Source organism: Squalius cephalus (assembly GCF_949319135.1).
Source record: "Squalius cephalus genome assembly, chromosome: 18".
Lineage (NCBI taxonomy): Eukaryota > Metazoa > Chordata > Actinopteri > Cypriniformes > Leuciscidae > Squalius > Squalius cephalus.
The window spans coordinates 25,599,848-25,625,180 of record NC_137139.1 but is presented as its reverse complement, the minus strand read 5'-3'; the positions used below and the strand labels follow the sequence as shown (position 1 = coordinate 25,625,180).

Below are 25,333 nucleotides of genomic sequence, written 5' to 3'. Positions count from 1 at the left end.
ATCGTAAACTGCTCCTTGAAGCAACAGTGCATTTCAGGAAGCGCTACACAGCTGTGTTTAACAGGCACACAGATACAGAGACGCCAGAGGGGGCGAGCAATCAGTCCTGCCCACACAAACTCAAGCACACACAGTCATTTGTGCAAATGTCTGTTGTCAGTGCAGCTAGCAGGGGAGAGCTGGTGTAGCCAGCTGTCTGTGCGGGTTAAACGAGGCACGGGAGATGAGGAAGAGGGGGCAGACCTGTGGCCCTGCCACACTAACTCATGCTCCATTCATATTGACAGACACAGGGTTACACTAGCCATCGCCTCAGTGACTCAAACCAGCCACTGTAATGAGAAAAAAGGACAGAACGTTCACGCACTAATTAAAAACGCACAAAAAGCGCACTGTGAGAGAACATCAGGTTCTCACAAGTTTAAAAGAAATTGCAATAATGACTCCTTACTGTAAACCAAAGTGGATAGTTAAAACAAATCCAATGGCTGCTAAAACACACGTCCTTTTCAAAAGAATAGTTCATTTTACTTTAATCCATTGCTATCAAGAAGCCACCATTGTTAATGTCTGATAATTGATTAATCTGACAAATTATATTTTATCTGCATTTAAAAACACATTCAATATATTGCACAATGTACTGCAAAGTGTAGAAATGTATTCTATACTTCATGTGCAAGAGGTTTAAAACTTGGGTAACACTTAAGGTTTCATTTAAGAACAAACAATGAACAATTGCTCAACACTTTTTAACCTTAATGTTGATTTCAGAACTTTCTACATTTTTTAAAACAGTTGCATCTTATTTACTGCACTGTGAACAATTGTTTTATTAACTAGTATCAACAAAGGTTCATAAATACTTTACAAATATATTGCTCAATTTAATTCATGTTCACTAATGCATTAATGCTAACAAATGAGACCTTACAGTAAAGTTTCACCAAAATGTTAAAACTTTTTTTTACATTATCAAAACAGCAATTTGTCAACTGTAAATTACAAAGTATTACAATCTCATTAGCGTAACTTAATAAAATCACTCAGGTAACAATTTCAGTAAATATGGTTGTGTGAAGCTAAATTAATAATCAAATCCTCAAAAGTAATGATTACATTTTTTATTTTAATCTGTTGCTTTAACTGCATGGTAAAAGAAATGCAACAGACAGATGTTTACGCTTAAAGAAACCTTTAATGAATCATACAGGTCAAAATTAAAGGTTACCATTGCTGGGAAATGCAAAAGAGTCTAAACAAATAGTCCAGAAAGATTTATACTTATGATTTCTTCTTTGAAAGATGAAATACTAAAATGTATAAGAGGCTAGCCGGTTACAGATGTGCATTAACTTTTAGAAAATAGGAAAAGGGAAATATTTTTATTATTTCACAACACTTCAAAATTAAAAGCTTTAAAAGATAAGTAGACTATAAACAGGTTAAGCTAGAAACCACACAGTGCTTAAAGTATTCTAAAAAGTAAGCTTTTCTGCTGAAGTCCGTCCAGTGGTGACATATCCTTAGTAAAAAGAGGGGGAAAGGTAATGTATGAATGACAATGTTTCCACACACAGAACTAAGAAAACAAAACAGAACTGTTTGAATCAGGTAAGAGTGTTGCTGCCATCTACTGGTGCATTTGTAACTCAGAAGAGCACTTGTTCAAAAGCACACATAAAAAACACGAGTTGTGACCCAAATTATGCACTATATACTAAGCACTATGTACTCAACCATCTAGTGTATAAATGTTGCAAGGTTATTTTGTCATTCAGCATTGGAGTCTGATAGCCCCTTTACTAGGTTATTAAACCTTCGACAGTTGAGTGTCCACACTTGCAGAATCTTATTCAAAATCATTCTATTTAATATGAATCAAATTCAGACATAGAACATCTTGCCATGTTACAGTCACGTGACCTACCAGCATCAGCTGAGTAGGGATGTGCATCTCCATAACTGAGGCCGATGCGATGCACATCTATGCATAGCCAACGCCACATTAAAGATGCATATGAAGCAGCTACTGACGCGATACACCCTGTGGCCTTAATGGGATAGTAAAGTGTCAAGCAAAAGCGCACTTCAGAATCTCGCCAGTAGTAGTAGGTCATCCACGGACTTTTCGTCTAAAGTTTTTTTAATATTATGCATTCGGACTTACTACTCTGTTGGCATACTGTTTTTCGCATACTAATTAGTAGGGAAGCATTCCATTTCAGATGCAGTGTTGTTGTTTTTTCGGTTAATTAAGTGCACCATTTGGGTATTTAAAGTGTACTTTCTCTTTTTGGAATTTTCAGTGTGAACACATTACCAACACTATCTATAATACAAGAAAAGTGCACAAGTATGCAAATTGGGATGCACCTCTGGTTAAAATTTAGAGTGTTCAAGTGCTTACAGAGTTTCCATGGCAGAGTCCGTGGTGCCCGTAGTCCATCGGATAAACTGATGGTGGTAGATGGCTCTGGCCTAACAAAAACATGAGCACAAATCTCCGTAAAGCAAATATTATACATTTTGCCATTAAAAACACTTTTATACTGGCTTATTGTGTAGAGACAACTGTAAGCAAACTATTTCTAGGTTCATTTCTCCAAAATACAATGCTCAGAAACTGCTTGTTCACCTGTTTATCCAGGATGGTCGTTTTGAAAAGCATTTTTTGCAATTCCATTTGTGATGCAGAAATAACTGAACGCTTCAAATAAACATTTATATGCCCCTTTTTCAATTTGTACAGTACATATACTTGTGGTTAGTGTTATAGGAATAAGAAAAACACACCATCTTGAATATATGTGCCATGACTAAAGATTTTCAAACTCCATATAAACGGACTTCTGATGTATAAATGTTATAACAAAGAAAGAAAAGAAAAAAAGCACAAGGACTCACCTGTTTTGAGCAAGCTGATTGTTGGATTCACCCCAGACAAACAAGGCAGCATTATCATCAGTCTCTGCAATCACATGCCCCCCCAAAAAAAGGAATCATCCAGAAAGTGGGGATTTATTCATTTGAACCAAAACCAAACACATAATTCAGAAACCATACATAGTGAATAAGGTAGAGTGGCAATGCCAAAGTAGATATACAGTAGAGACCTAGAATAAGAACTGTGGTGGATTTTTAATGAATAAAAATAGCAAACTGTCCATCAAACTAATATTAACTCTAACATCTAACCTTACTTCCCTTTTTAGGCCTAACAAAACTAACACTAAACACAATGTACTAAAACGTTCTGTCCTGTATTTTTGAATGCTGTATGTTGTGTTGCCATACCCCTTTGACTTTGGTTGTGTGAGTAAAAATAACAAATATGGGAAATGAAACTAGACAGATGACTAGGTTAGAACCTTGTGATTAACAATGAAGTAATCATTAAAACAAAGTTTGCTTTACCTAGTAACAGAAGGGTTTGCATATGAAGAACCAATCAAATTCATATAATTTTGCCATACCCCCCATTCTATAAAAACTGTTGTATTCGTGTTAGCTGGTGGGATTCTCAATGGAATTTGTCTGAGATCCTCCGGCCTTGCTTCTTCTTGGGAGATGCTCTGGAGAACTGCTCTGAGATCTCCCAGCCATAATTAAAGCATTTAAAGGACATTTGCTGAAGTCTGTTTGTTGATCATTGCTGCGCAGCAGGAAAGCTAGTTAGGGAAGAAAGTTAGTTAGGTAGACTATATATTAAACGTCGATTGGAGACGACCCAGGGAACGTTGATTGGAGACTATCCAGGTAGTTAGGTTTAGGGAAAAATCTATGATAGAACAAATGCATTAAAAATAAACAAATAAATATGTATGGTCACAGACCTGTTTCCCAGTCCTCATTAGGTGAAGGGTTTGTGCAGGTGTTAATGGGCACCTGGAACTTCTCCAGGACCTCTATATTCCCTGGACAAGAAAAAAAAAAAAGATTGACAAAACGTGCATTTTCAATGCAAAGATCACAGATAAAATTAATTTTAACGGCTTTATAAAAAAATAAAAGACCTTTTGATTTCACCATTTCAGTTCAGTTTAATCTTAATTCATTAAAACAGCATGCACAATAATAAAATTTCCCAAAAAAAGTCACATGGTATGACCTGCCAGATGTATAGCTTTAAAGCTAACATTTAGAACTCATTCAAGTTTAATTTGTAATATTTAAGCTACAAATCTTCTGTGACAACTTTAATGGACTACCACATTTTTCTATGAATCACATTTCAACAAATATAATTTAAAGGGATAGTTCACCCAAAAATAAATTACCCTCACGTTGTTCCAAGCCCGTAAGACTTTCGTTCATCTTTGGAACAATGTATTTTGATGAAATCTGAGAGCTTTTTGTCCCTCCATTGACAGCTCCTAGTCCTACGCAACTATTATGACACTTCAAAAATTTCATAAAGAGATTGTAAAACTAATGCGTTTAAATTGAACGGTTTAGTCCAAATATTCTGGAGACTTGATCGCTTTATATGATGAACAGATTAAATTTAGGCTTTTCACATTTAAACACTGATCAGAGAACATAAACATATGCTCAATATTGGTTCTACGCACATATTGGTTCTTCCTGAAGCTCAAATGTGCTTCGTAACACGAGAATGAACCTCATTGGTTCTTGCTGAAGCTCAAACGTGCTGCGTAACACGAGAATGAACCTCATTGGTTCTCGCACGTCAAGCGAACATACTTGAGCTTCCGTTTCCCACAACTGATGTGTGAGTTGATGAATGTTTTTGTGAATCGAAGCTTAAATTCAATCCGTTCATCATATAAATCTGTCGTGTCTCTTCAGAATATTTGGACTTAACTGCTCAATTCATATGGATTAGTTTTACAATCTCTTTATGAACTTTTTGAAGCGTCAAAAGTGGTAGTTGTGTAGCTGTCAATGGAGGGACAGAAAGGTCTCAAATTTCATTAAAAGGATCTTCATTCGTGTTCTGAAGATGAACGAAAGTCTTACTGGATTGGAACGACAAGAGGGTCGCATTCACACATGCAACACTAACCCTCTTCAGCGTTCAGAGACCTCTTGTCCTCGCAGTTTGTTATGTGATGAGACAACTCATGCTTGCGAATCAAGTGTCTGGCATTGAAGGGGCAGGTCTTCAGCTCACTGGCCAGTTTGGGGTGGTTCTGAAACAGATTAAGTAGACGTATAAAGTTAAAACAAACCAAGGCAGCAGTAAAATAAATGCATGAAACAAATGAAGAACGTTTCCCGTGCCATCACCGACCTTCCTGCACTTGAGAACATGATAAGGGAAGCGAGAGGCTCTGATCTGGTGGTTTTTGTCATATGGGCACTGCACAATCCTGTTGGGGTCGGCATCATCAGTACAAGCGTCTTCACCATAAGCTTTGGAAACAAGATGCGCCATCAAATGCAACATAGAAACTGTACTTATTTGCTTCCAAAAGAAGCATATGATCAATTTTGATAAATTGATTAATGTGACTTAACAGCATTTATATGGACAGCAGTAATCTAATTATTGGCCTTATTCTGAATAAGATAATATTCTGATTAAGGTGTTTATGAACTACTTTTAGAATATTCCTTTCATGTTCCCGCTTTACATGTTATAACAAAGATCGATTAATGCCATATACAGTTTTAGGTTTTTTATTATACGAAAGCTTCAAGTGCAGTTCATTATTTGTCATTCTATTCGTGCAAACAGGCGAGGGCGGATACAAATTCTGAAGCTATGCTCTTATGTCCTGTCGCCAAATGCGGCGAAAACTCGCACACTAATTTTAATAGTGTGACGGTGTAAGTTACATGCGTAATACACTTCGATAATGCGCCTAAAATGCGAATACTCAAACTGTCTTAATTCGATTTGTGTTTACTTCGAGTATAACTTCATCCGGATTGATGTAATCAGGAATAATATCGGAATATTGTTGTCCATGTAAACGTAGTGATATAGCAAGTCCAACTATTAAATTACCGCTCTGTTCATTCCAGCTGCGCGGCTGATTTTCAGAGTTTACTCCAGACGGGCCGACGCTACTTCCGAATCTATAAGTGGCCATGCTTGCGTCCTCTGGAGGTCTGGGTGGTTGTGGCCTTGCGTCTTCCGTTAGCTCTGATAAAAATGGCACCCTAAAGGAAACACGCCAAATGTGAAATTAAACCAAATAAAACACCAGCAACACACTAATCAGTAGAAAAGCGGCACGTGCTGAGCAGGACGGTCAAACCACTTGGGAAAAAGCGAGGCCAAAAGTCAGTGAATTTTAAAACAAAAACATTCGCATTTAAAAAGAAAAAACAAAACTGGAAATACTTTCGTAGTCTAAAAGCTCTTTTTTGTAGTCTTGAGGAATTGCGCGTGCTTACCTGCTGCCTGCAATCAATTGAGATTGTCAATCAATTGCTTTTAGGGACCGTTCGGTATTTATGGAATGGACCACCGGAGGAAAATAGGGTGATGTCTTTTTATCCTTTGTTGAGGGGAGGGTCATCCAACTTTTTTTAGTCTAGGGGGAGGGTCACCCAACTTTTATATTCATGAAAACAGCTAAATTTCAAAGTGGCTTGTTTGGTGCATATTTTTCCATGTAGCTCCATGTAGCTCTCTCAGTCTCGGCCCCCCCATCGCTAGCAGATGGGTCTGACCCAACAAAAATCCAGTTTACTGTTCGCGCGCTTCGGGCGTACTTGCTCAGAAAAAGTACATCATGTCAGAATGTTTACCCGGCAAAGCTTTAAAGCACGAGCAAATAATTAACTTTTGTGATTGCGAATAAGTGCAGTGTGAGTGTAACTCTACCGCTGCATTAACATGTGTGGTGAATGTACGTCGAGTTTTATTGGGTCTGAGTTTCCACAACAATGTTAGTGATAGTGAGTAAATCTACTGAAATCTATATAACGTTAATGAGTGTGATGTGTAAGATGAGAAAGCAGAGGTTAAGTCATTTGTCATGGTTGTGAAAAAAAAAAAAAGGCTATCTGACCATCTTTGCCAAGCGCACACCAGTACAGAAGTAATCAAATTATCGGGGAGGGTCATGCCTTTTTTCACAATCATTTTGGAGGGTCATAGAAAAATGTATTGCAATTTGCTGGTGAAGGGAGGGTCAAGTCTATTTTGACAATAGATCTCAAAACTCCTCCGGTAGACCCTTAAATAAAAAACGAACAGTCCCTTAACTCTTAATTTTTTTTTTTTTTTTTATATATATAATTTTATTTATAACAGTTTTTATACAAACACAAAACAAACAAAGTTGCACAAAAAGTATATTATACATAAAATAAACAAACAACACCCCCCACCCACCCACCCAACCCGCAGATAGAAAGAGAAATTACACCTTAAAGCCATACATAAACTTAAACAAAACATTAACAATAAGTTAAGAGATAAAAGAGAGAAGTTATCCATATTACATATAGGCTCAAACATATTTCAACTCTTAGAAAGATGTCTATGGAAGGGGCCCCAGACTTTATCAAATTTTTTAGAAGCATTCAATTTAGAAAAACAAATCCTTTCGAGCTTGAGGGCAGCAACCATTTCAGCCAGCCATTTATGAAAGCTAGTGGTACAGTGGACTTCCAGTCCATCAAGATCACCCTTTTAGCCACCACCATACCAAACAAAAGAGACAGTTGCTGAGAGTGTGTCAATGCTAATATAGGGTCAGAACATCCAAACAAAGCTAACCCCAAATCTGTACTGATATCTTCTCCAACAACATTTGAGTAGGCACAGAAAAATATTCTTCCAAAACTCAGAAATCTCAGGACAAAACCAAAAAGTATGAGCATCAGAGCTCTTGCATCTGTCGCATAACGGGGAAACTGAAGGGTACATTTTATTAAGTTTTTAGATTTGGCATAGTGTAATCTATGCAACACTTTAAACTGAATAAGTTGTAATCTTGCATTAACAGAACAGGTATGGATTCGCTTCAGTCCTTCTTCCCAAATCTCGTTTGAGATATTAATTCCGCTGTCATTTTCCCCATGCTGCTTTGATGTGATCTGAAGAGACTGAAAAATGAGATGCAAACAAAGAAACAAACCGAGTCACCAACTGTTTGGCATTAGGGGGTTGACCAAAAAGATCATACAGATAATGATCCTGAGGTAACTCCTGAAACTCAGTAAAAGAATGTTTAATGTAGTGGCGCACCTGTAAATATCAGAAAAATTGTGATTGGGAAAGATCAAAGGTTTTATACAAGTGCTCGAAAGTGGCAAATTTTCCATTAATCATGGTCAGTCCTTTGCTTCTCCACAGTGAAAATACCTTATCTGACTGGCCAGGCAAAAAATTATGATCATCACAAATGGACTGGTGCACTGAAGGACGCGTAATATTCAAAACAGTCTTCAATTGATTTAAAATTCTAATGGAACCTTAACTCTAAATTTAAATGCTCTACTTAAAGCCTTAATTTGTTTCGTCATTATTGTATTAATCTCATAATTATGTACTATAGTCAATACTGTATTTCCCAAATTCAGACATGAAACAAACAAAAAATATACCTAAACGGGTTTATATAAAATACAAATAAAACAATTCAAATATTTAATTAAGTTAAATTAGATGGCTACAAGAACATTTTTTTTTTAGTGTGGTGAGTTCTTTTTTAAAAGTCTTAGGTTTCAGCCAAAAAGTATTACCTCATTAATCTGTAATAAAGATATTGGTTATCATTAGGCTATGTGTTATAAGTGATAAACCTCATTAGTGTGCTTGTTTTTTGCTCATCATCAGTTTTGAAATAAAGACTCCTATCACACAAATACTCCGGTCAACGCCAAAAAAAAAACGTGGTGCGCATTGGTTACTGTTTATGTGGTTATTGCAGCAGCCAATCACAGTGCCGCGTCCGCATTCCATTCTCTGAAGACACGCCCACGTAGAACTGTCAGCTGCTCAGTCCAAGATGGCGCTGTCCTGTAGAGGGGTATGCCGCGGAGCTTCTGTGATCTTACTGTATGGAAAACAACCTGTCGGGGTCAAAGCAAGTCTCTGCACACCTAGATTGGCTTCCACAAAATCCAGGTACTATTTATAATAAGTTCATATAAATTATCATTTATAGGCATCGATCATTTGAAGGCATATTCCCTTAGCTAGGAGAGTTTGCATATAGATTAGTCGTTATGAGTCTGAATATGATAAATAGTACTAGACAACATTAAGTATTTCTCATAGTCTATTCTCCCTTTCGTTTTTGTAGAAATAGAATAAAATGCATTGGGTTAATCAGGAAATAGCCTACAGTACATGCCCTGCCCTGTTGTGACAGCAGCACATCATCTTTTATTATCTATTTATTTATATTTATTTCTGTCTGTCTAGTAGTTTGTGGTTTGTTAGACACTACTCACCTTCACAAGCAAGACGTGGGATTGGTCGAAGCATTGTGTCCAGGCTGAAGTGGGTCAATGAGAAGTATGAGAGATTCTTGCAGCGGCGCTTTCCTCGCTTTTATGCTCTCTATCACACTTTTATGAAAGGTATATTTAAAATTAGTACTGGATTATTAAACCTCAAACCATCTCCGGTATATGTGTTATGATATTGGTTTTGTGTTTCTGTATAAAGGGTTCCGGCTCCTGTTTCAAGATGCTCAAGAAGTGAGAAGAATCATGACTCGCATGTTCAGTGACAGCGTAGAGCACCAGAATGTGCCTTACCGTGATTTGGAGAAACTCAGACAGGTGGGCTGAAGAACTGAAGCAGACATTTACGGGATATATTGCTGTCATAAGTTTTATTAAAATGTCATTTTTTATGTGTTGCTTTCAGGTCCGCAGGGACTTAATCAAAGCCATTCCCTTGGTCATCATATCAATACCTCCTTTCGCCAACTATCTGGTCTTTATCCTAATGTGAGTATTTATTATGCTACACTGCTGATTATTCTGTGTTTTTTGCAATTATGAAGTATTTCTGTATCTTTGATACTGATTGATGAATATTGAGTATAAAATGTTTGCTTGATTATCTGTCACTCTTCCATTCATTGATTCAATAATCCATTCATCCTCAAAATCCAAAGGAAAAATGGATGTGTTTTAAAATAAATTCATTATCATTAATAAATACGCTTTTAATGTTACAGTACAATAGTATTTTTATTGATTTAATTTTTAAAATGTAATAATAAAATATTATAATAATAAAAATAGTTTGTTATAATTCTAAAATATTCTGCTCTTTATTTTACAGTATTATTGCAATAGTAATATTTATTTAATGATTTGTTTAATGTTTAACATTTTAATAAGAAAATAAAAATATTTGTAATATTAATGTTTATTATTATAATAATTATTATTAAATATTCTGCTTTTTATTTTATAGTATTATTGCAGTGTAATATTTATTTATTTATTTAATTTTTTTAATTTTAATAATAATGAAATAAAAAATATTTTGAATAATAATAACAATTGTTGTATAGCCATATTGAATGGAGGGTGTTGTTTTGCTTCTGTTTTCCTCCACAATTCTGCCCTCTAGGTACTTCTATCCTCGCCAGCTTCTGATCCGGCACTTCTGGACCCCACAGCAGCTAGTGGAGTTTCAGAGGGTGTACCACTCCCAGAGGGCACAGCACCACTGGCCTATAGTAAAGGGGCTGGAGAGCACGTCCACTTCTGTCCAAGACAGCCGACTTAAAAGCCGCCTCATGGAGCTCTGCAGTAAGGTAGCCTGAACTAATTCATGATATTACTCATGTGTATAATCATACATCTTTTTGAGTTGTTTTATTCAGATGTTGACTTTTTAATAAATATAAATATGTGTCTGCAGGTGCGACATGGAGTCCATCCTGTAGTGTCTGATGTCCATGCAGTGAGAACATTGTTCTCCGGACCTCCCTTAGGTATCAAGAAAATGTATGCAGATCAGATGGTGAGCTCCAAATAATCAGCCAGCTGCACAATGAATTGCATTTTAAAAGTTTTTAAAACTATTTTCTAAATGTATGTTATAAATCTTATTGTGAACAATTCATCTGTGCATGTTTCATTCATCTAGTCAACTGGACCTTCAGGTGAAAACGAAAGACTTCTCTCTGGTGACATTTGCAGGACCTCCCCAGTCCTTTAGGGGGCGTTTAGACGACTCATTTTCAACTAAAAACGGAAAACTTTTTATGCGTTTTGGCCGTTCAATTACACGACAATGGTGTTCTTGGGGCCTGAAAATGCAAGTTTTTAAAAACAATACCATTATCATCTCCATGTAAACTATAAAAGCATGAATTTGTGAAAACGGTGACGTCATGCGAATGCATAATATGTGTTCAGTCTATTGGCGCGTAGTGTTTCTTTACAAGGAAACATTGACAAATACTGTCCTGTCATGCTTAATACAGCGCTGTTTGTCGTTTTTTGCGGCTCCGGGTGAATGGGGATCCTTTTGACAACGTTGTTGTCTGTACGCAAAAAAATGTAAAATGCAAAGGAAACTTTTCCGTTTTTAGTACATCATTGTCGTACATGTACCCTTAGTCCACTTAAACCCCTCCTCTGCTAGCTTACGTTCATCTGCCTTCAGTGCAAATCTCAAAATCCAATCAACAACGATGCATAGAACCTAGTCCCTACCTTTTTTCGATAATCCGTTACACTTAGATGTACACCACATAATGGAAGAAAAGCTCTGTCACTACTTCCGTTTCATCATGACTTAAAAATGTCTTTAAAATGTAAACAAAAACAAAAAAAAACTTTTCTAGCTTGCTTCCTAATCTAGTTGTCTAATAAACCTGACTGAATATTACATTGTCTCTTTGACAAATTGCTTTTGTTCCTTTTTAAAGTCTGCTAAATGCGAACATATAAATATATTTGCAGAGACACCTCTGTCCATTGCTGTTCCTGACGCCCCGCCTCCCAGGCTTCTGGATTGGTCGACGCTTGAACAGTCATGCCTTAGAGCTCATGCAGCTTGACCGCAGCATTGTTCAATTAGGCTTGCATCAGTTAAACGACACAGAGCTCAGAGAGGTCAGAGGTCGCTCCTTATTTTGCCCATTACATTCTGTCAGCAGCCTTTATTTTGTGATTTTTGAAGGATAATGTGTCACTTTTACGTCACGTCTCCTAGGCATGTTACGTGAGAGGGCTGAATCCAGAGCTTCTGAGTCCCGCACAGTGCCGGGAATGGCTCACACAGTGGTTGCAGTTCTCAACACACCTCAAAGGTACGTAGGCCATGAAATCAAGGCTATGTTCAGAAGAGAGTGCTAGCATACTACGCTTATATTGCGTTCAACGTTTAACTAGCTGCTCACATCCTCAGATTATTGTTTCTATGTTAACACCACACAAAATGAATGTATAATTCGAGTACAGACAAAACCACAATAAAACAAGTAACAGTTGTTATGCAAATGCTTATTAATAAACATTAAAAGTTTAAGTTAGTTATCTCTGTTCTAGCTACGTCAAACTGTATTGTATGTCTTTCAATTATTTGTAGATTAATCTGGCATTTGTAAGACATTATCAATAGTCAATTAAAGGAATTATTAAACAGAAATTGACTTAACTACTAAACTACATTTCTCTGCTGAAGCCACCACCATTTGGAATGGTTCCATGTGACTTTTTCAGTGGTCAGGGGGTACAATTTGGGGAACACTTTACAAATCTGAATCTCATAATTACGGTAATTCCGACATGGTGTGAATGCAAGATTACCATTTATGCAGTGTGTATACTGTGCACTGTATGTAAATTTGCTGTATGCAATAACCATTTGACAAAATGTCTAGTTTACAACACAGTGCATTGCCCTGGATACTGTATCCCACAATGCAATGCAGTGTGATGAATGAGTTAAATGGCATGAAAAATATTAGAGTAAACCACTGTTTTGCTTTTGAAACTATTGACATGACAATTGTGTCGCACATTCATTGTGGCATTGCGTTTCCTTCCTGTTTGATCAGAGTCAGAGACCTCCCTCTATCTGCACTGTATGGTACTGCTCACTGTAAACTACCCTAAACACCAACGTCACTGACCTCGAGAGGAAGCAGATGACTCCACCACCACACCCAAAATGCATCATGGGAACAAAAGAATCTTGTATGCAAATTGAAGCAACGCAACACAAGCTTTATTATACCAGTCCTTTGGCTTAGTTATGTTACTTTTGTAATCAAGGGAATTTTATGTTTCTGAATAATTCCATTTTAAATGTTGTGCTGTGCTTTAAATTTGTTTTTTGGAGATTTTGTTTACTTGAGTGAGGAACAGACAGGAGAGACATTGTCACTGAAAGATGCAATAGAGATTCTGGAATTTGTGGAATAATTTCATTCATTTTTCTTCCATAGAGACAGGGTGACAATACACTGCAAAACAATACACTGAGATCACACTACAAAAAGCACACTGAACATGTGCCAAATGCATCCATTTGGAATTAAAGCTCATTGGTCTTGAGACATTCATTCTAAATAGAGTTGTTCGTGGAGCACAATCATTTGTGAATTGTTTTGTGGCATTTTGTATACGGACAAGTATCACCTATCTTGTTCATTTTTCTGGTGTATTAGTAAGACAAACAATCACTATTGGGATGTTTAATATGTAAAGCAACCCAGTTTTTATGGTTTAAATCCGATGTTAAAACTGGAAAGAGGTTTACAAAGCCTGGATACTGGAGATAAAGTGTATTCTTTAATATATGAAGCTAAGTTCTATAATGCCGCATATACTCATTTTAATTAAGTTTATGTTAATATTTATTTTTGAGATCCCAAAATTACACAAAGATTATTGTACCTTGTTATTTGTTCTATCCAATAAGAAGTTGTTTGCTGTGTGCACTGGGCTGTTTGGTCAAAGCATTAAAGTTATGTTTTGTCATTCTAAAATGATCTTAATCAGCCTTTTAACAGGTGCCTTTTTACTTAAGAACACAGCTATAAACACGGTGCAATACATGCTGTTATCTTTTTATGTTGCCAAATGTTGCATTATTTTGTATTTTATATATAAATAGAATGCCGTTTGGTTCAGTGTTAACATGTCACTGAAAAGTATGATAGTACATAGTCAACGCGACGTGAAAATATCAGAACTTCTATTAAAAGACTTCAAACTTAATGGTCTCTGTTTGCATCCCTTATCAACCTAGCACTGATTCAGAAACTACAGTTGTAACAAATATTAGTAACTCAAATATAATAAAATGAACAAATAGGACAAACTTGTTTAGAACATTTAATTATTTTATTTGACAATGTTCTGTAAATGTATAAAATTTGGCATTTCAGTAATTCATTGTTGTCCTGTAACCCAAAGGAATATCAACATGGTAGTAAAGTAAGAATAAGTCAGACTTAACAGGAGACTAATCTACTGGATTAGTCATAGAAAAAGATAAACATTTCACTCTCAGTGAAAATGTGTATTGTCAACTTACACAGCAAGAGGGAAAATAATTTGCATTTATATAATGGTTAAAAAAAAAAAAAAAAAAAAACTGAGTAGTCTCTAAGCTTTAAGTGACTGGACGTGATCACATGACCTCATAGCCGCTGCGGATGGCTCGCATCAGAATGCAGGCCAGCACAACCCCCGTGATCTACAAAAAACAAAACAAAAATGTATCAGTGTACGAAGAAGGGGAGTTTGCACTGACGTTCTTGTGTGCAGACAACAGGTAAAACAATATTGCAGGTCTCACCTGCACAAACGCAACGACCAGAGCTCCCACAGCAAACCACAGAATGTTATCCTTTATTAATTTATCCAAAGCGGCTTTACATCCCTGTATTAAACAAACACAAAGTCTTAGTCTCTAGTGTCTCACATGTTCTGTCCAAACATTTTGAACGTTATAAAAAAAAAAAAAAGTTTTTAATGTTTTTAGACTTTGTGAAAATGCCACAGTACAGAAGAGTCAAGTAGCCAAAACCTAGTGTACTATTTCAATAATAAAGAACAAAGAGTTTCTTACTTCTGTGTAGATTCTTTTGGCATCGCCAAGAGCTCCAATACCACAGTCCTTGGTGACATTTATACAGCAGGAGTCTGGGACCGATTTGTGAGTGGTGCTGAAGTTCACCCAATCTTGAGAGGAGTTTCCTCCGCAGCACTTGAGCTATAAGAAAGACATAAATTCATATTCAGTCAAATTAAAATACACTGTCTGGTGTGTGTATATAAAAAAGAGCTGATTGTTTAAATGGCAAAACGTAATTATTTGAATCTATTTGACAGCCCTAAATTAAATTACAACACAGAAACAAATAAACACATCATTTTACATAGAGTGAATCCATTAATACATTTCCCTTCAACAGCAGAGATCACCTAAAGAGAGCATATGATCCAGCAGAATGGATTCACTGAACTAAAAACCATTCAAAAATGTAGAGAGCAAGTACACCACAGGGTCTGAACTGAAGTTTAGCCACATGACGGCACAAGAGGAAGCAGGATGTCAGTTTAACATCAACAGATGGCATAAGCAAACAAGGCTGGGGAGACTCGAGACACGCGTCATTCACATGAAAATGGAAATCAGAGCAGGATCACAGGCCTTGTTCAGACAAGCAGGCTTTTTGGACTTTCCGAAACGTGATAGATTTGGGTTTACTAACCCCCTTCTGCATAGTATCGACGGCGTCACGGTCGTCTTTTGTGTTGTTGTATTTTGCGATCAGGAACTCGATGGTTTTATCCGCAGCCTCAGGCAGCTGCAGAAAAACAGAGATTATTAGGAGCCAAATGGTCCTGGAAAACAGGTTGATAGTAATAAAGTAGAAATTAGAAGAGTACTCACTTTTGCGCGGAGGACATATCCAGCAATGGCAATTCCAATTTCAATGATGATGATGAAGGAGACAACAACAGCAAACTAGGAGAAAACAAAGAGAGGAGAGGTGAATGATAAAAATGACAAGTCAAGAAATTACATCTTAAAGAATTGAATGATTTTATTGAGAGCTGGTCAGTGTTGGGTTGTTTTCCATTTCAGTCAAATATGCAGATACATATCTATTCTTCAAATTAAGTGTTGTGTAAGAAGGAATCTGGTTTAACCTGTTGGCGATGTGTTGACCATGTCAACAGCATTAACAGACATACAGCAGTTTTACAGCAGTCAGCATTTAAACAAAAGCATCAGCAGCAACTTATTGGAAATAATGTGTTTATATGTGTACTAAATTACTTGGGCAATACTACATATTAGTGTGCTGCACCACTAAACTTATTTAGAACATAACCCCACATATAAACTTAATATTTCAGAGTAGTTGACATATACACTCCTATACATTTACTTGTCACTGGTTCCAGTTTCATGAAAATTTTCATTTTCTCTACCGCAATGCATGCCAGATTTTAATAATAAAATAAACATTTGTCAATTTGCACATTACTAGTATTTATTGCATTAGTATTATCTTTATATTTTAAAATGTACTTCCTGAATCTTTATTATCTTTACATATTTAAATGTATTATACAATAAAATATGGAAATAATTAAATCAGTAATAGATCAAAATAAATAATAATAATAGACAAATTGGAAATATTTATATGAAATTCATCTTTTTGTTAATACTTTTGATAAAATCTGGAAAAATGGGGGGGGGGGGGTGGGGGTGGATGCATACATATATATATATATATATATTCAATATATATATTCAAATGAGATTACAGCATTTATTACAGAAATGTTGGTCCCACATGAGGTAAATTAGATCAAAACAAACCTAACAAGTTAAAACTGTGCATGCTAAAAAGTGCATGACCTCCTATTTACATTTTTAAGTTGGATAATCAATAAAGGTAAATGTCATGTCATAATCTGTGACTAAGCATTTGTTTATGAAGAGCTTACACCTACTAGCTAAGCATTAAGAATAAATGGTGCAAACAAATTAAGTAGCCCCTAGTGTGAATGTTAAGACCTTACAAATGGCTGAAGCAACCCTACCCAGTAGACCATTTCCTTTATCTTAGCAAAAAAGTCTGAACAATGACTAGTTCACATCTACTAGAATCACTGTAAATAAAATATCAATCCATGCACTAGAACACAAATATTTGTCACATATCCTTACCGTGGTGACCATGCAATGATTCTCCTTCCAGGCTCCACAGCAGCCAAAGAATGCGATGAAGAAGATGGCGACTCCCACTATTATCACTACTAGAGGAGAGCCAGCGTATTCTTTGAGGATGGCCGTGTTGACGAATGAAACACGGACCAATGTCCCCACAACTATTAAGGCCAGGCCACACAGCTGGGGATGAGAGACAGTGAGAGAGTGGAAAAGTCAGTGTGAAAAACAGTGAACAGAAGACATATCATGTATTTGCATTCTCAAATTATCCAATTATTAAAATGACCAATTCTGATGGCCTATTCAATGGTTCCCTACCCTGGAGTACATTTTTGATGTCTCTCTTACTGTACGTTCACACCGCTGCCGGCAAGAGTGGCAAAATTCGCTCTCGCCGCCCTGCCAACGACACCGTAGAAAGATGCGGGGACGCTCTGACGTAGATCGAACTACTTGACTGCGTTCTCTGGAATCCTCACAAGCGGAGGACTTCTACATTCCAATTGGTTGCCGTCGAACCGCGTTGTAGCTCATTACCATAAAGTTGACCTGACTTCAACTCTTCTCGCCGCTCTCACCGTCCAAGAAGCGCCGCCCTCGCATTGAAAATGAATGACTTCCGGCCACTCTGACGCTCTCGTCGGCGGCGGTGTGAACGCACAGTTATCTGAAACAACCATTTAAGGTCATGGAGCAAAGTTGCTTTAAGGCAGGGTTCACCAATCTCGGTCCTGGAGGGCCGCTGTCCTGCAGAGTTTAGCTCCAACCCCAATTAAACACACCTGAACCAGCTAATCAAGGTCTCACTAGGCATACTAGAAACTTTCAAACAGGTGTGTTGGAGCTGGTTGGAGCTAAACTCTGGAGGACAGCGGCCCTCCAGGACCGAGATTGGTGAACCCTGCTTTAAGGTGTGTCAGGAAAAAAAACTCAGAGGACGCAAAAATCGTCACGCTTTTTTGGCCAGAGGCTAGAGACTACAGCCAGTAGTAGGAACTCGTTCCGCATTTTTCAACCCGCCCATAGGGGGTGGGATCTCACGATAAAACGGCGTCTTTTCAGTTTCGAGTCAACTAGTAGCCTAGTTGTATCATTTCTTACGATACTGCCCTCTGTAACCGGTAGGCGTGGCTTGGGAGTTGCCTCGTAGGGCAGCGAAGCAAGTGCATTCTGGGAGTTGTAGTCTTTCATCCACATGAGCCAAAAATACATTTTCTGGCTTTTCTCAGTCTAGAAGGCACTAAAATAATTTCACATTTCTACTACATAAATGACCCAATTTAAATACACATTGATCTTTCCAGTGGTGAAATATCCCTTAAGGCACACATGATCCAAGTTGGCCGTTACGGAGTTGGAGTCTTTACTAACGAGGCATCTAAAAGATGCAGTGCTGGGGACACTCCAGGACCAGAGTTGGGAACCACTAGCATTTTTTTGCTATCTTTCAATTTAGAATAAGTACTAATTAATAGTTATCAACTAGGTACCTTGTGTAAAATTGCATTATTCTGTTCCCTAACCCTAAATTTCACTTCAGGATGTTGCTGAGCATTAAAGAGAGAAATTAAATTTAAAAAGTGAGTTGTAACTAGGTGTGGGAAAGTTGTTAGAACAATGAGATTCTTTAAAACCTTCGGTACACTCCTTTGCCAATGACGTTGGCTCGCAATATCTATTCATCATGCCATGTAAAGTTTGTCAGCAATCAGAAAATTAGTTATGCGCCATCATCACACAGATAACGTACTGTGTAAATATTCCAAGTAAATTAGTACTGAACTGCACCGCTGAGAAAGTGTAAAGGATGTTTAGTAATATGTATGTGTCAGCTGTACAAATGTAGAATATATGGGCGTCACAGCTAGTCAACAACCCAGAACAACTTTAATGACTACACTGGTCCGGCTAAACATACAAAGCAACACCAGTGTAAATATTTGAGGGTAATAAGTGGCAGCAGGTAGGCACCTGCATGGTATAGACAAAGAGGAAACAATAGCAGGAGGAATCCTGTTTCATTTGCTGAATGAAATAAAGATATGTTGTGAAATTGCCAGGAGTGTCTATTATTACAAAGAAACACATGACAATGTCCTAAATAAGGAGCGGTGTCCAACCATATTCTGGCTGGCCTTTGGCATTACTTGACTGAATGCGTCACAGATGAACGTTGAAACTAGTATGGAGAAGTCACATCACATGATACCATCGTAAATAGGAAGATCAATCACATGACTGAGGCTGAACTTTACAATCTCTCACTGAGAAATATATACAAGACATTTGAATACCAAATTCCCAGCACAAACCTGCACCACAATTTTCTTTTCTAGTTCAGAAAGCAAACACAACTGTAATTATCTGTACGTCACTGGAATTGTTAAAGGTTGCATGTCTGGTTTGTATCAGGAAATCCATCCAATGTAAATGTAGTTCAAAAGACGTTTACTTAAATTGTTTAATTATTTAAAAAAAACAGTACGAAACATGTGAAATGTACTCCATGTAGAATAGTAATTTCCAAACGGAACAAATTTTCCCTGGGAAAGTTAAGTACATTCGCTTCACACATGTACTGTTTTCAAACCCATCTGAATACACATCTGTGTTCTTCCCGCACAACCTCTGTAAAACTTGTGGATAAAATTTCCTATTGCTTCTTTGTGATTGTAGACATTTTCACAGCATTATTTTGATGTTTATTGAATACCATAATTAAAGGAGAACTCCGGTCAATTTTAACATTGAGCTCATTTTTTTGTACATATGGAGTGCTGTCAATACAGAGAACAACGACAAAAATCGGTGTTGCCTACACCGAGTTATTCTATTTTTAAAATTTGCACCCTGTTGACTTCAATGGGGCAAGTACTAAACCTGCTTTTAGCCTCTTAACATCCTTGATGTGTCATTACAAGTGCACAGAAAATGTGAGTGATTCCTTCTGAGTGAACACGAGTGAGTCTGACTGCAGTAGATGTGAAAGATATGTATAAAAATGATGTTATTTAAGCCAGCGCAAATACCTTTGTTTACATCCTGTTTTTCGGTTGAAGTCCAAAGTAGTCGATTGCCGAGTTCACGCGCGTGATCATAGGTATTAAACCTATGCGTGTGAACTCTGCAATCGACTACTTTGGACTTCAACCGAAAAACAGGATGTAAACAAAGGTATTTGCGCTGGCTTAAATAACATCATTTTTGTACACTCCAAATGTACAAAAAAATGAGCTCAATGTTAAAATTGACCGGAGTTCTCCTTTAAAGCTATTTTTGTGGCACACAATTCATTTACATTTTTTTAATTATTAAAGGTGAAATTCCCTTATGAAGATGCAACATAATAAATATATTGCATCTTCATTAGTGATTTTCACCTGTTTAACAACTTGTGAGTAAATAAAATCTAAAACTTAAGAATTCCAGAAACTGCTCAGAACATCAACATCCCTAAATAATTCCTTCCCTTAATAATATACATAATGCTGTAATATATAATAAAATAGAATTAATCATTTGCATCCACTAACATACACATCCAGATAATTAATACCCTCACCTTAAGCCAGGGACATACTTAACAACTGTAAGGCCAATTATGAATGTAATTTGATACATGACTGATAATGCCCAAACGCGCCAAGTCAGAGACAGTTGCGTTGTTCACAGTCAGTGTTTAAAATCTTCTCCAGTCATTGGAAAAAGTCTATAAGTGTGTTCAGTTCATCGTTCATCTCAGACCATCTTAAAAAGCTTAAATGTTGTTAGAAAATTTAATCTGTCCAAAGTCAGCATGACTGTGTGTGATCACAGGAAGCATAGATTGTGTAGGTGCGAAGTGAGCTATATTTGAGAAACAAGCTATCAGCTCAAACAAGTAAAGACCATTAGCAGCTGCAGCTATGTTGTCAATTTGAAGGACAGAGCGCTGCACACGCAAGAATGTTTTTTTTTTGTTTTTTTTCAGGAAACATTCCACTTAATGCTCAGGTTACATTGTAAACAGTGTGTGGTGTGCACGCTTACACCAGGGAACGCTTAGACACCAAACAATGTCAACACCAACAGCACAAGATGAGTATGTGGAACAAGCAGTGCTTTGTGTGATCAAACAAACTTGCTTGGATGAAGTGCTATGTTTCCATTACCTAAAAGGAAGCCTACATTATCAGCTAACTGCTAAAGGACAGTCATAAACACTCTAATACAAAAACAAACATTTTTGCATTATGCACATTAAAAATTTCACACCTTTACCTTTGTGTCTTTGCACAAGTTGGGACACATTAATTGTGCATCAGTGAAGTTTATTTTGAGTTCACCACAATATTTCCGTTCCCTTTAAGCATGCAATGTGCCAACAAGAAGGTTTATCCACTTTCTGAGTAAACCCATGTTCATAAGCAATAGATCTACATCCATATTTGATCTACATGTCAACACAAACTGACGGTTTTCCAGTCATCTGGCATGGCCAGGAAACATGTTTTCCTGACTGCTGGGAAATGTCTTAGTCACCATAAGAGAAAACAGAACTCCCCCTGTGGAGGCCCCCTGAACTCCTTGACTGGCAAAAGTGAGCGTCATTAGTTACTAGAACCTCTTAAAACTTTCTGAGGTGATTTTTGCATATACCATAAGGCTTATTTGAGAAGTAGAGAAAAAAAAGTCTATTTTGTTTCTCCTTTTACGTCAAAGACTCTCACAGTAGCTAAACTAAAGTGAAGGTGACGCAAGCATGAATTGTAAAAAGGAAGTGTTAGGAAAGAAGGGTTTGGTCTAAATCTTTCACAATAAAGTCAACGACAAATCAGGGAAACGGTCAGCAGTTATGGCACATGCCCTGGCTAATGCGAAATATGACATTAATAATACAGACATTAGTTGTTACTCACCCAGAAGATGAAATTAAAGAAAAAGAGCAGGTATTTGACACATTTTGCTCCTCCATCTACAGCCATGGCGCTTTTCATAAAAGTCCTGAAAATAAAATGAAGGTAAAAACACATAAACGAAAGTACCTACTACGACCACACCTACTGCCCTTAATACTGCAAGGTTAAAACATGCTGGAACAATATAGGTCAGTTTTCTGACACAAGCTAAATGAGGCTAATAATTAACTGTATATCGTGGAAAGTCAAATATCCTTTTCAAGCAATTGAAACAAACCATCAAAGTAAAAAACTAAAACAGTGTCAAAAGGCAAGAATATTTAAAGAAGAAATAAAGTATAAACAATATAAGGGTCATTTTGACAATTTAGTGTTTTTTGGCCATTGAAACTTTGATGTTTAAGTTTTCATGTCATCCCAGTCAAGTTTAAATTCTTTTAATCTTATATTCTTTCTATTTTAAAAACTGAGTAACAAAATATCCAGATTTTTTTGTTTTATTTCCATATAAAAATCTAATTCTCATTAATAAAAAAAACATATGGAAACAACAACGATTTCCATTAAAAAAATAAAAAGTGCCCATGTAGAACTTTATCCTTCTATACCATTTAATTGAAATGTCCATATTTCTTGTTGATATTATTAAGCTGTGATTGAAAAAGAAAACAGTACAGATGACTATATCCTTTTTCAAAAATTATATTCTTTCCCCCAAGAGTTTCCAGGGTGGACATGTTATACTTAACCGCATGACTAAAATACAATGGGTGTGTATCAATTAGCTCCCAACAACAGGCACAAAAACCTGTATGTTTTTTAATATTATTTTTATGCTGTTTAAACACATTGTTTTGATACATATCCTTACATTTCAGGCGAATATTAATTAGAAATGTTAACTAGACGTGTTCGCTACCGGTCCAGTGATGTGTATTTATGCGGACATATAATAAAAAAGCTGTTTGTCTTTTCAAAATCTTCTATTGCGTGTCATTATATTTATTGAGTTGGCTGATGAGTTTTGTTTCACACTTCAGAAACGTAACGTAATGTTTTTGCGGTGCATTGTGGGATTTTTTTTTTTTTTTTAGGGACAGATTTTGCGATTGAGACAGCCCTTAAAATGACTGACTCCCTAATCAGTGCCCCATAGTGAACTAGAGAGCTGATTGAGACGCACCCAATGTCTCATCCAGTGTGTGATGACAGTTCTTATAGGACAAAGTATTACAAGACAGTAACTCAAAAGACAAACAAAAGATTTCAAAATGCAAAATCACCATACATTGTGGGGTTTTTTTACTGTATTTGAAGAAATTGGAAATTTCAAAGCTTCTTCTGTAAAATTTTGGAGACAAAATAAGTTTATTTAGTTTAGTTTTACCTTTATTGTCATTGCATGGTATACAACGAAATTTGATACAACGAAAAATACCCGTAATCAAAATAAATGTAGGTAAAATATGGGTTTTGGAGGTAAAGCAGTGTGTAGCCTAATGTAATAATAGTCCTCATTCGCTTTAGCCAAGCGAACAGAATATTAATTAGGTAAAATGAGAAATGCTATAACTATTGACATGTCTTCAGTAAGTAAAACCGTGAGAAAGCGTAACCTGTTTTAACGTCATCTGACTGCGGTCACGAGATCAACAGTCAGAGTTTAGTTCCATGTTTTAAATGCATTTTTTTTTTTTTTTTTTCAAATTAGCTTTCAAAATGCCTACATAATATTTAACTGCGTCAGTAAACTAGTTGTAAATAAATAAATGTTTATGATGATGATGACACTTGTTGGCAAAATACTTAGGTATTTCTTGTTTTGATAATCCCCTCCTCTTGCGTTATACAAACGTCTTATTTTTCAACTCCTACGCCAATTTATCAACTTTAAAAGTTTTACATCATGGCGTTTTAAATCTGATAGAATAAAGTTTTCGCATGTTTACAAAGAAACCCACCGATATGTCTGAAGTTTTGAAGAGTTTTAGAGCCTCGCTCTCTCAGAAAAGACGAGCATGTTGAAATTCAGTCTACGACATAAGAAGCTCGCTCGCGAAGGACAGGAAACAATATGGCCATTCATTTGGTTAACTAAATTACACCCCGCGTGTAATTTCGAGGATTTCCAGTCAAAACTAATTACTTAAGAAAACAAGAAAACCAAACGAAGTATTCCCAAACAAAGAAAAAATGTGGCCTTCGCTTCAGTCTCGAGACAAAGTTACTTGAAAAAAATACGTTAATTTTAAAATCAAAGGTGTCTCGCGCCTGCCGAGAAAATATCGTTAATCGGTGAGAGATCGCTTACCTCGGGTTAAAATGTTCAGTCTAGCGTACAGGAAACCTGTAGAGTGAAAATTGGATGCTTTCTATCCAAGCAAGAAGAAACAGTTCACGGATATGAGAGAAGTCGATGTGTGTGCTGTGTAAATGATCCCTCCTATAACTGCACCCCACCCCTTACTGCATGAGGCTGAACTTAAACAAAATCATGTAGATATAAGTCATGTAGATATAAGTCAGATATATATATATATATATATATATATATATATATATATATATATATATATATATATATATATATATATATATAACACTTAAAATGGTATATGGTTGAAAGATGTTATCAACAACAATACAAGCGTCACATTTTACTCAGTTGTTGTTGTTGTTGTTTTTAACGAAATTAAAAGTCTTACTCATAAAGACGGGACTGCACTTATAAGAAATTATGTATAATCACATGATCATGAAAATAGCCTTTCATGAGCACCACCATCCATGTGGCATCCCATGAACAGCCAATGCCAGCAATGGAAGTATAAAAAAGTAAATGTAACATAGACTGTGTGTTTATAAGAATGTGTAGCCAATTATATGGATGCAAGTATTATTAGTAAATAAACTTCATGTATCCTCACCAAAAGGTATAAAGTCCAAAACCACTGAGACAAAAAAAAAGAGCTAAACATAACAAATTAAAGATGTCACATCATATGATTTTGATATAAAATATAAAACCCTAACAAGTCCATACCACTAATAAATGTGTTGAGTTATAGTCGTTATGATAACTAAAGTCGATCTATTATTTTATTACCTTTTTGTAAATATCATTTGACATATTGAAGACACCAGCAGAGATTAGAAGCCATTTAGCTTCATCTTTCTCGTTACACATTCACACCCAGTGTGATATCATTTTATTGCTACATTGTCATGGCCAGATAAAATCATTTTAACAGACCACTGGAATGGATGAATTGTGCTACAATCATTTGAAGGAAGCCAACCTTATCTAGAGGCGTGTGCTGTCATG

At 36.4% G+C, this 25,333-nt stretch overlaps 3 protein-coding genes across 4 annotated transcripts; 1 reads left to right on the top strand and 2 right to left on the bottom strand.

Annotated features, from left to right (window-relative positions):
* Window positions 1–1,182: 1,182 nt before the first annotated feature.
* Window positions 1,183–6,137, bottom strand: gtsf1 (gametocyte specific factor 1). Its single transcript, XM_079849062.1, has 7 exons — window positions 5,978–6,137; window positions 5,258–5,379; window positions 5,030–5,156; window positions 3,837–3,917; window positions 2,908–2,971; window positions 2,411–2,481; window positions 1,183–1,525 (listed from the first exon to the last, which is right to left on the bottom strand). Coding segments are annotated over exons 1-7 (552 nt in total). The 5' UTR covers window positions 6,063–6,137; the 3' UTR covers window positions 1,183–1,523.
* Window positions 6,138–8,916: 2,779 nt separating this feature from the next.
* Window positions 8,917–13,672, top strand: letmd1 (LETM1 domain containing 1). 2 transcript variants are annotated; one of them, XM_079848982.1, is made up of 9 exons: window positions 8,917–9,055; window positions 9,359–9,513; window positions 9,602–9,717; window positions 9,806–9,888; window positions 10,523–10,709; window positions 10,817–10,918; window positions 11,866–12,018; window positions 12,119–12,215; window positions 12,966–13,672. In XM_079848982.1, the coding sequence occupies exons 1-9, from the start codon at window positions 8,937–8,939 to the stop codon at window positions 13,037–13,039; spliced, it is 1,086 nt and encodes a 361-aa protein (XP_079705108.1). In that variant the 5' UTR covers window positions 8,917–8,936; the 3' UTR covers window positions 13,040–13,672. The 2 variants fall into 2 exon arrangements, with proteins under 2 accessions (XP_079705108.1, XP_079705107.1); XM_079848981.1 differs by having other exon boundaries at window positions 9,356–9,513.
* On the bottom strand, window positions 13,116–24,476 carry cd63 (CD63 molecule). Its single transcript, XM_079848983.1, has 8 exons — window positions 24,320–24,476; window positions 22,009–22,093; window positions 17,108–17,290; window positions 15,815–15,889; window positions 15,633–15,728; window positions 14,987–15,130; window positions 14,714–14,797; window positions 13,116–14,611 (listed from the first exon to the last, which is right to left on the bottom strand). Exons 2-8 carry the CDS (start codon window positions 22,084–22,086, stop codon window positions 14,546–14,548), a joined length of 726 nt encoding a protein of 241 aa, XP_079705109.1. The 5' UTR covers window positions 22,087–22,093; window positions 24,320–24,476; the 3' UTR covers window positions 13,116–14,545.
* Window positions 24,477–25,333: the final 857 nt, after the last annotated feature.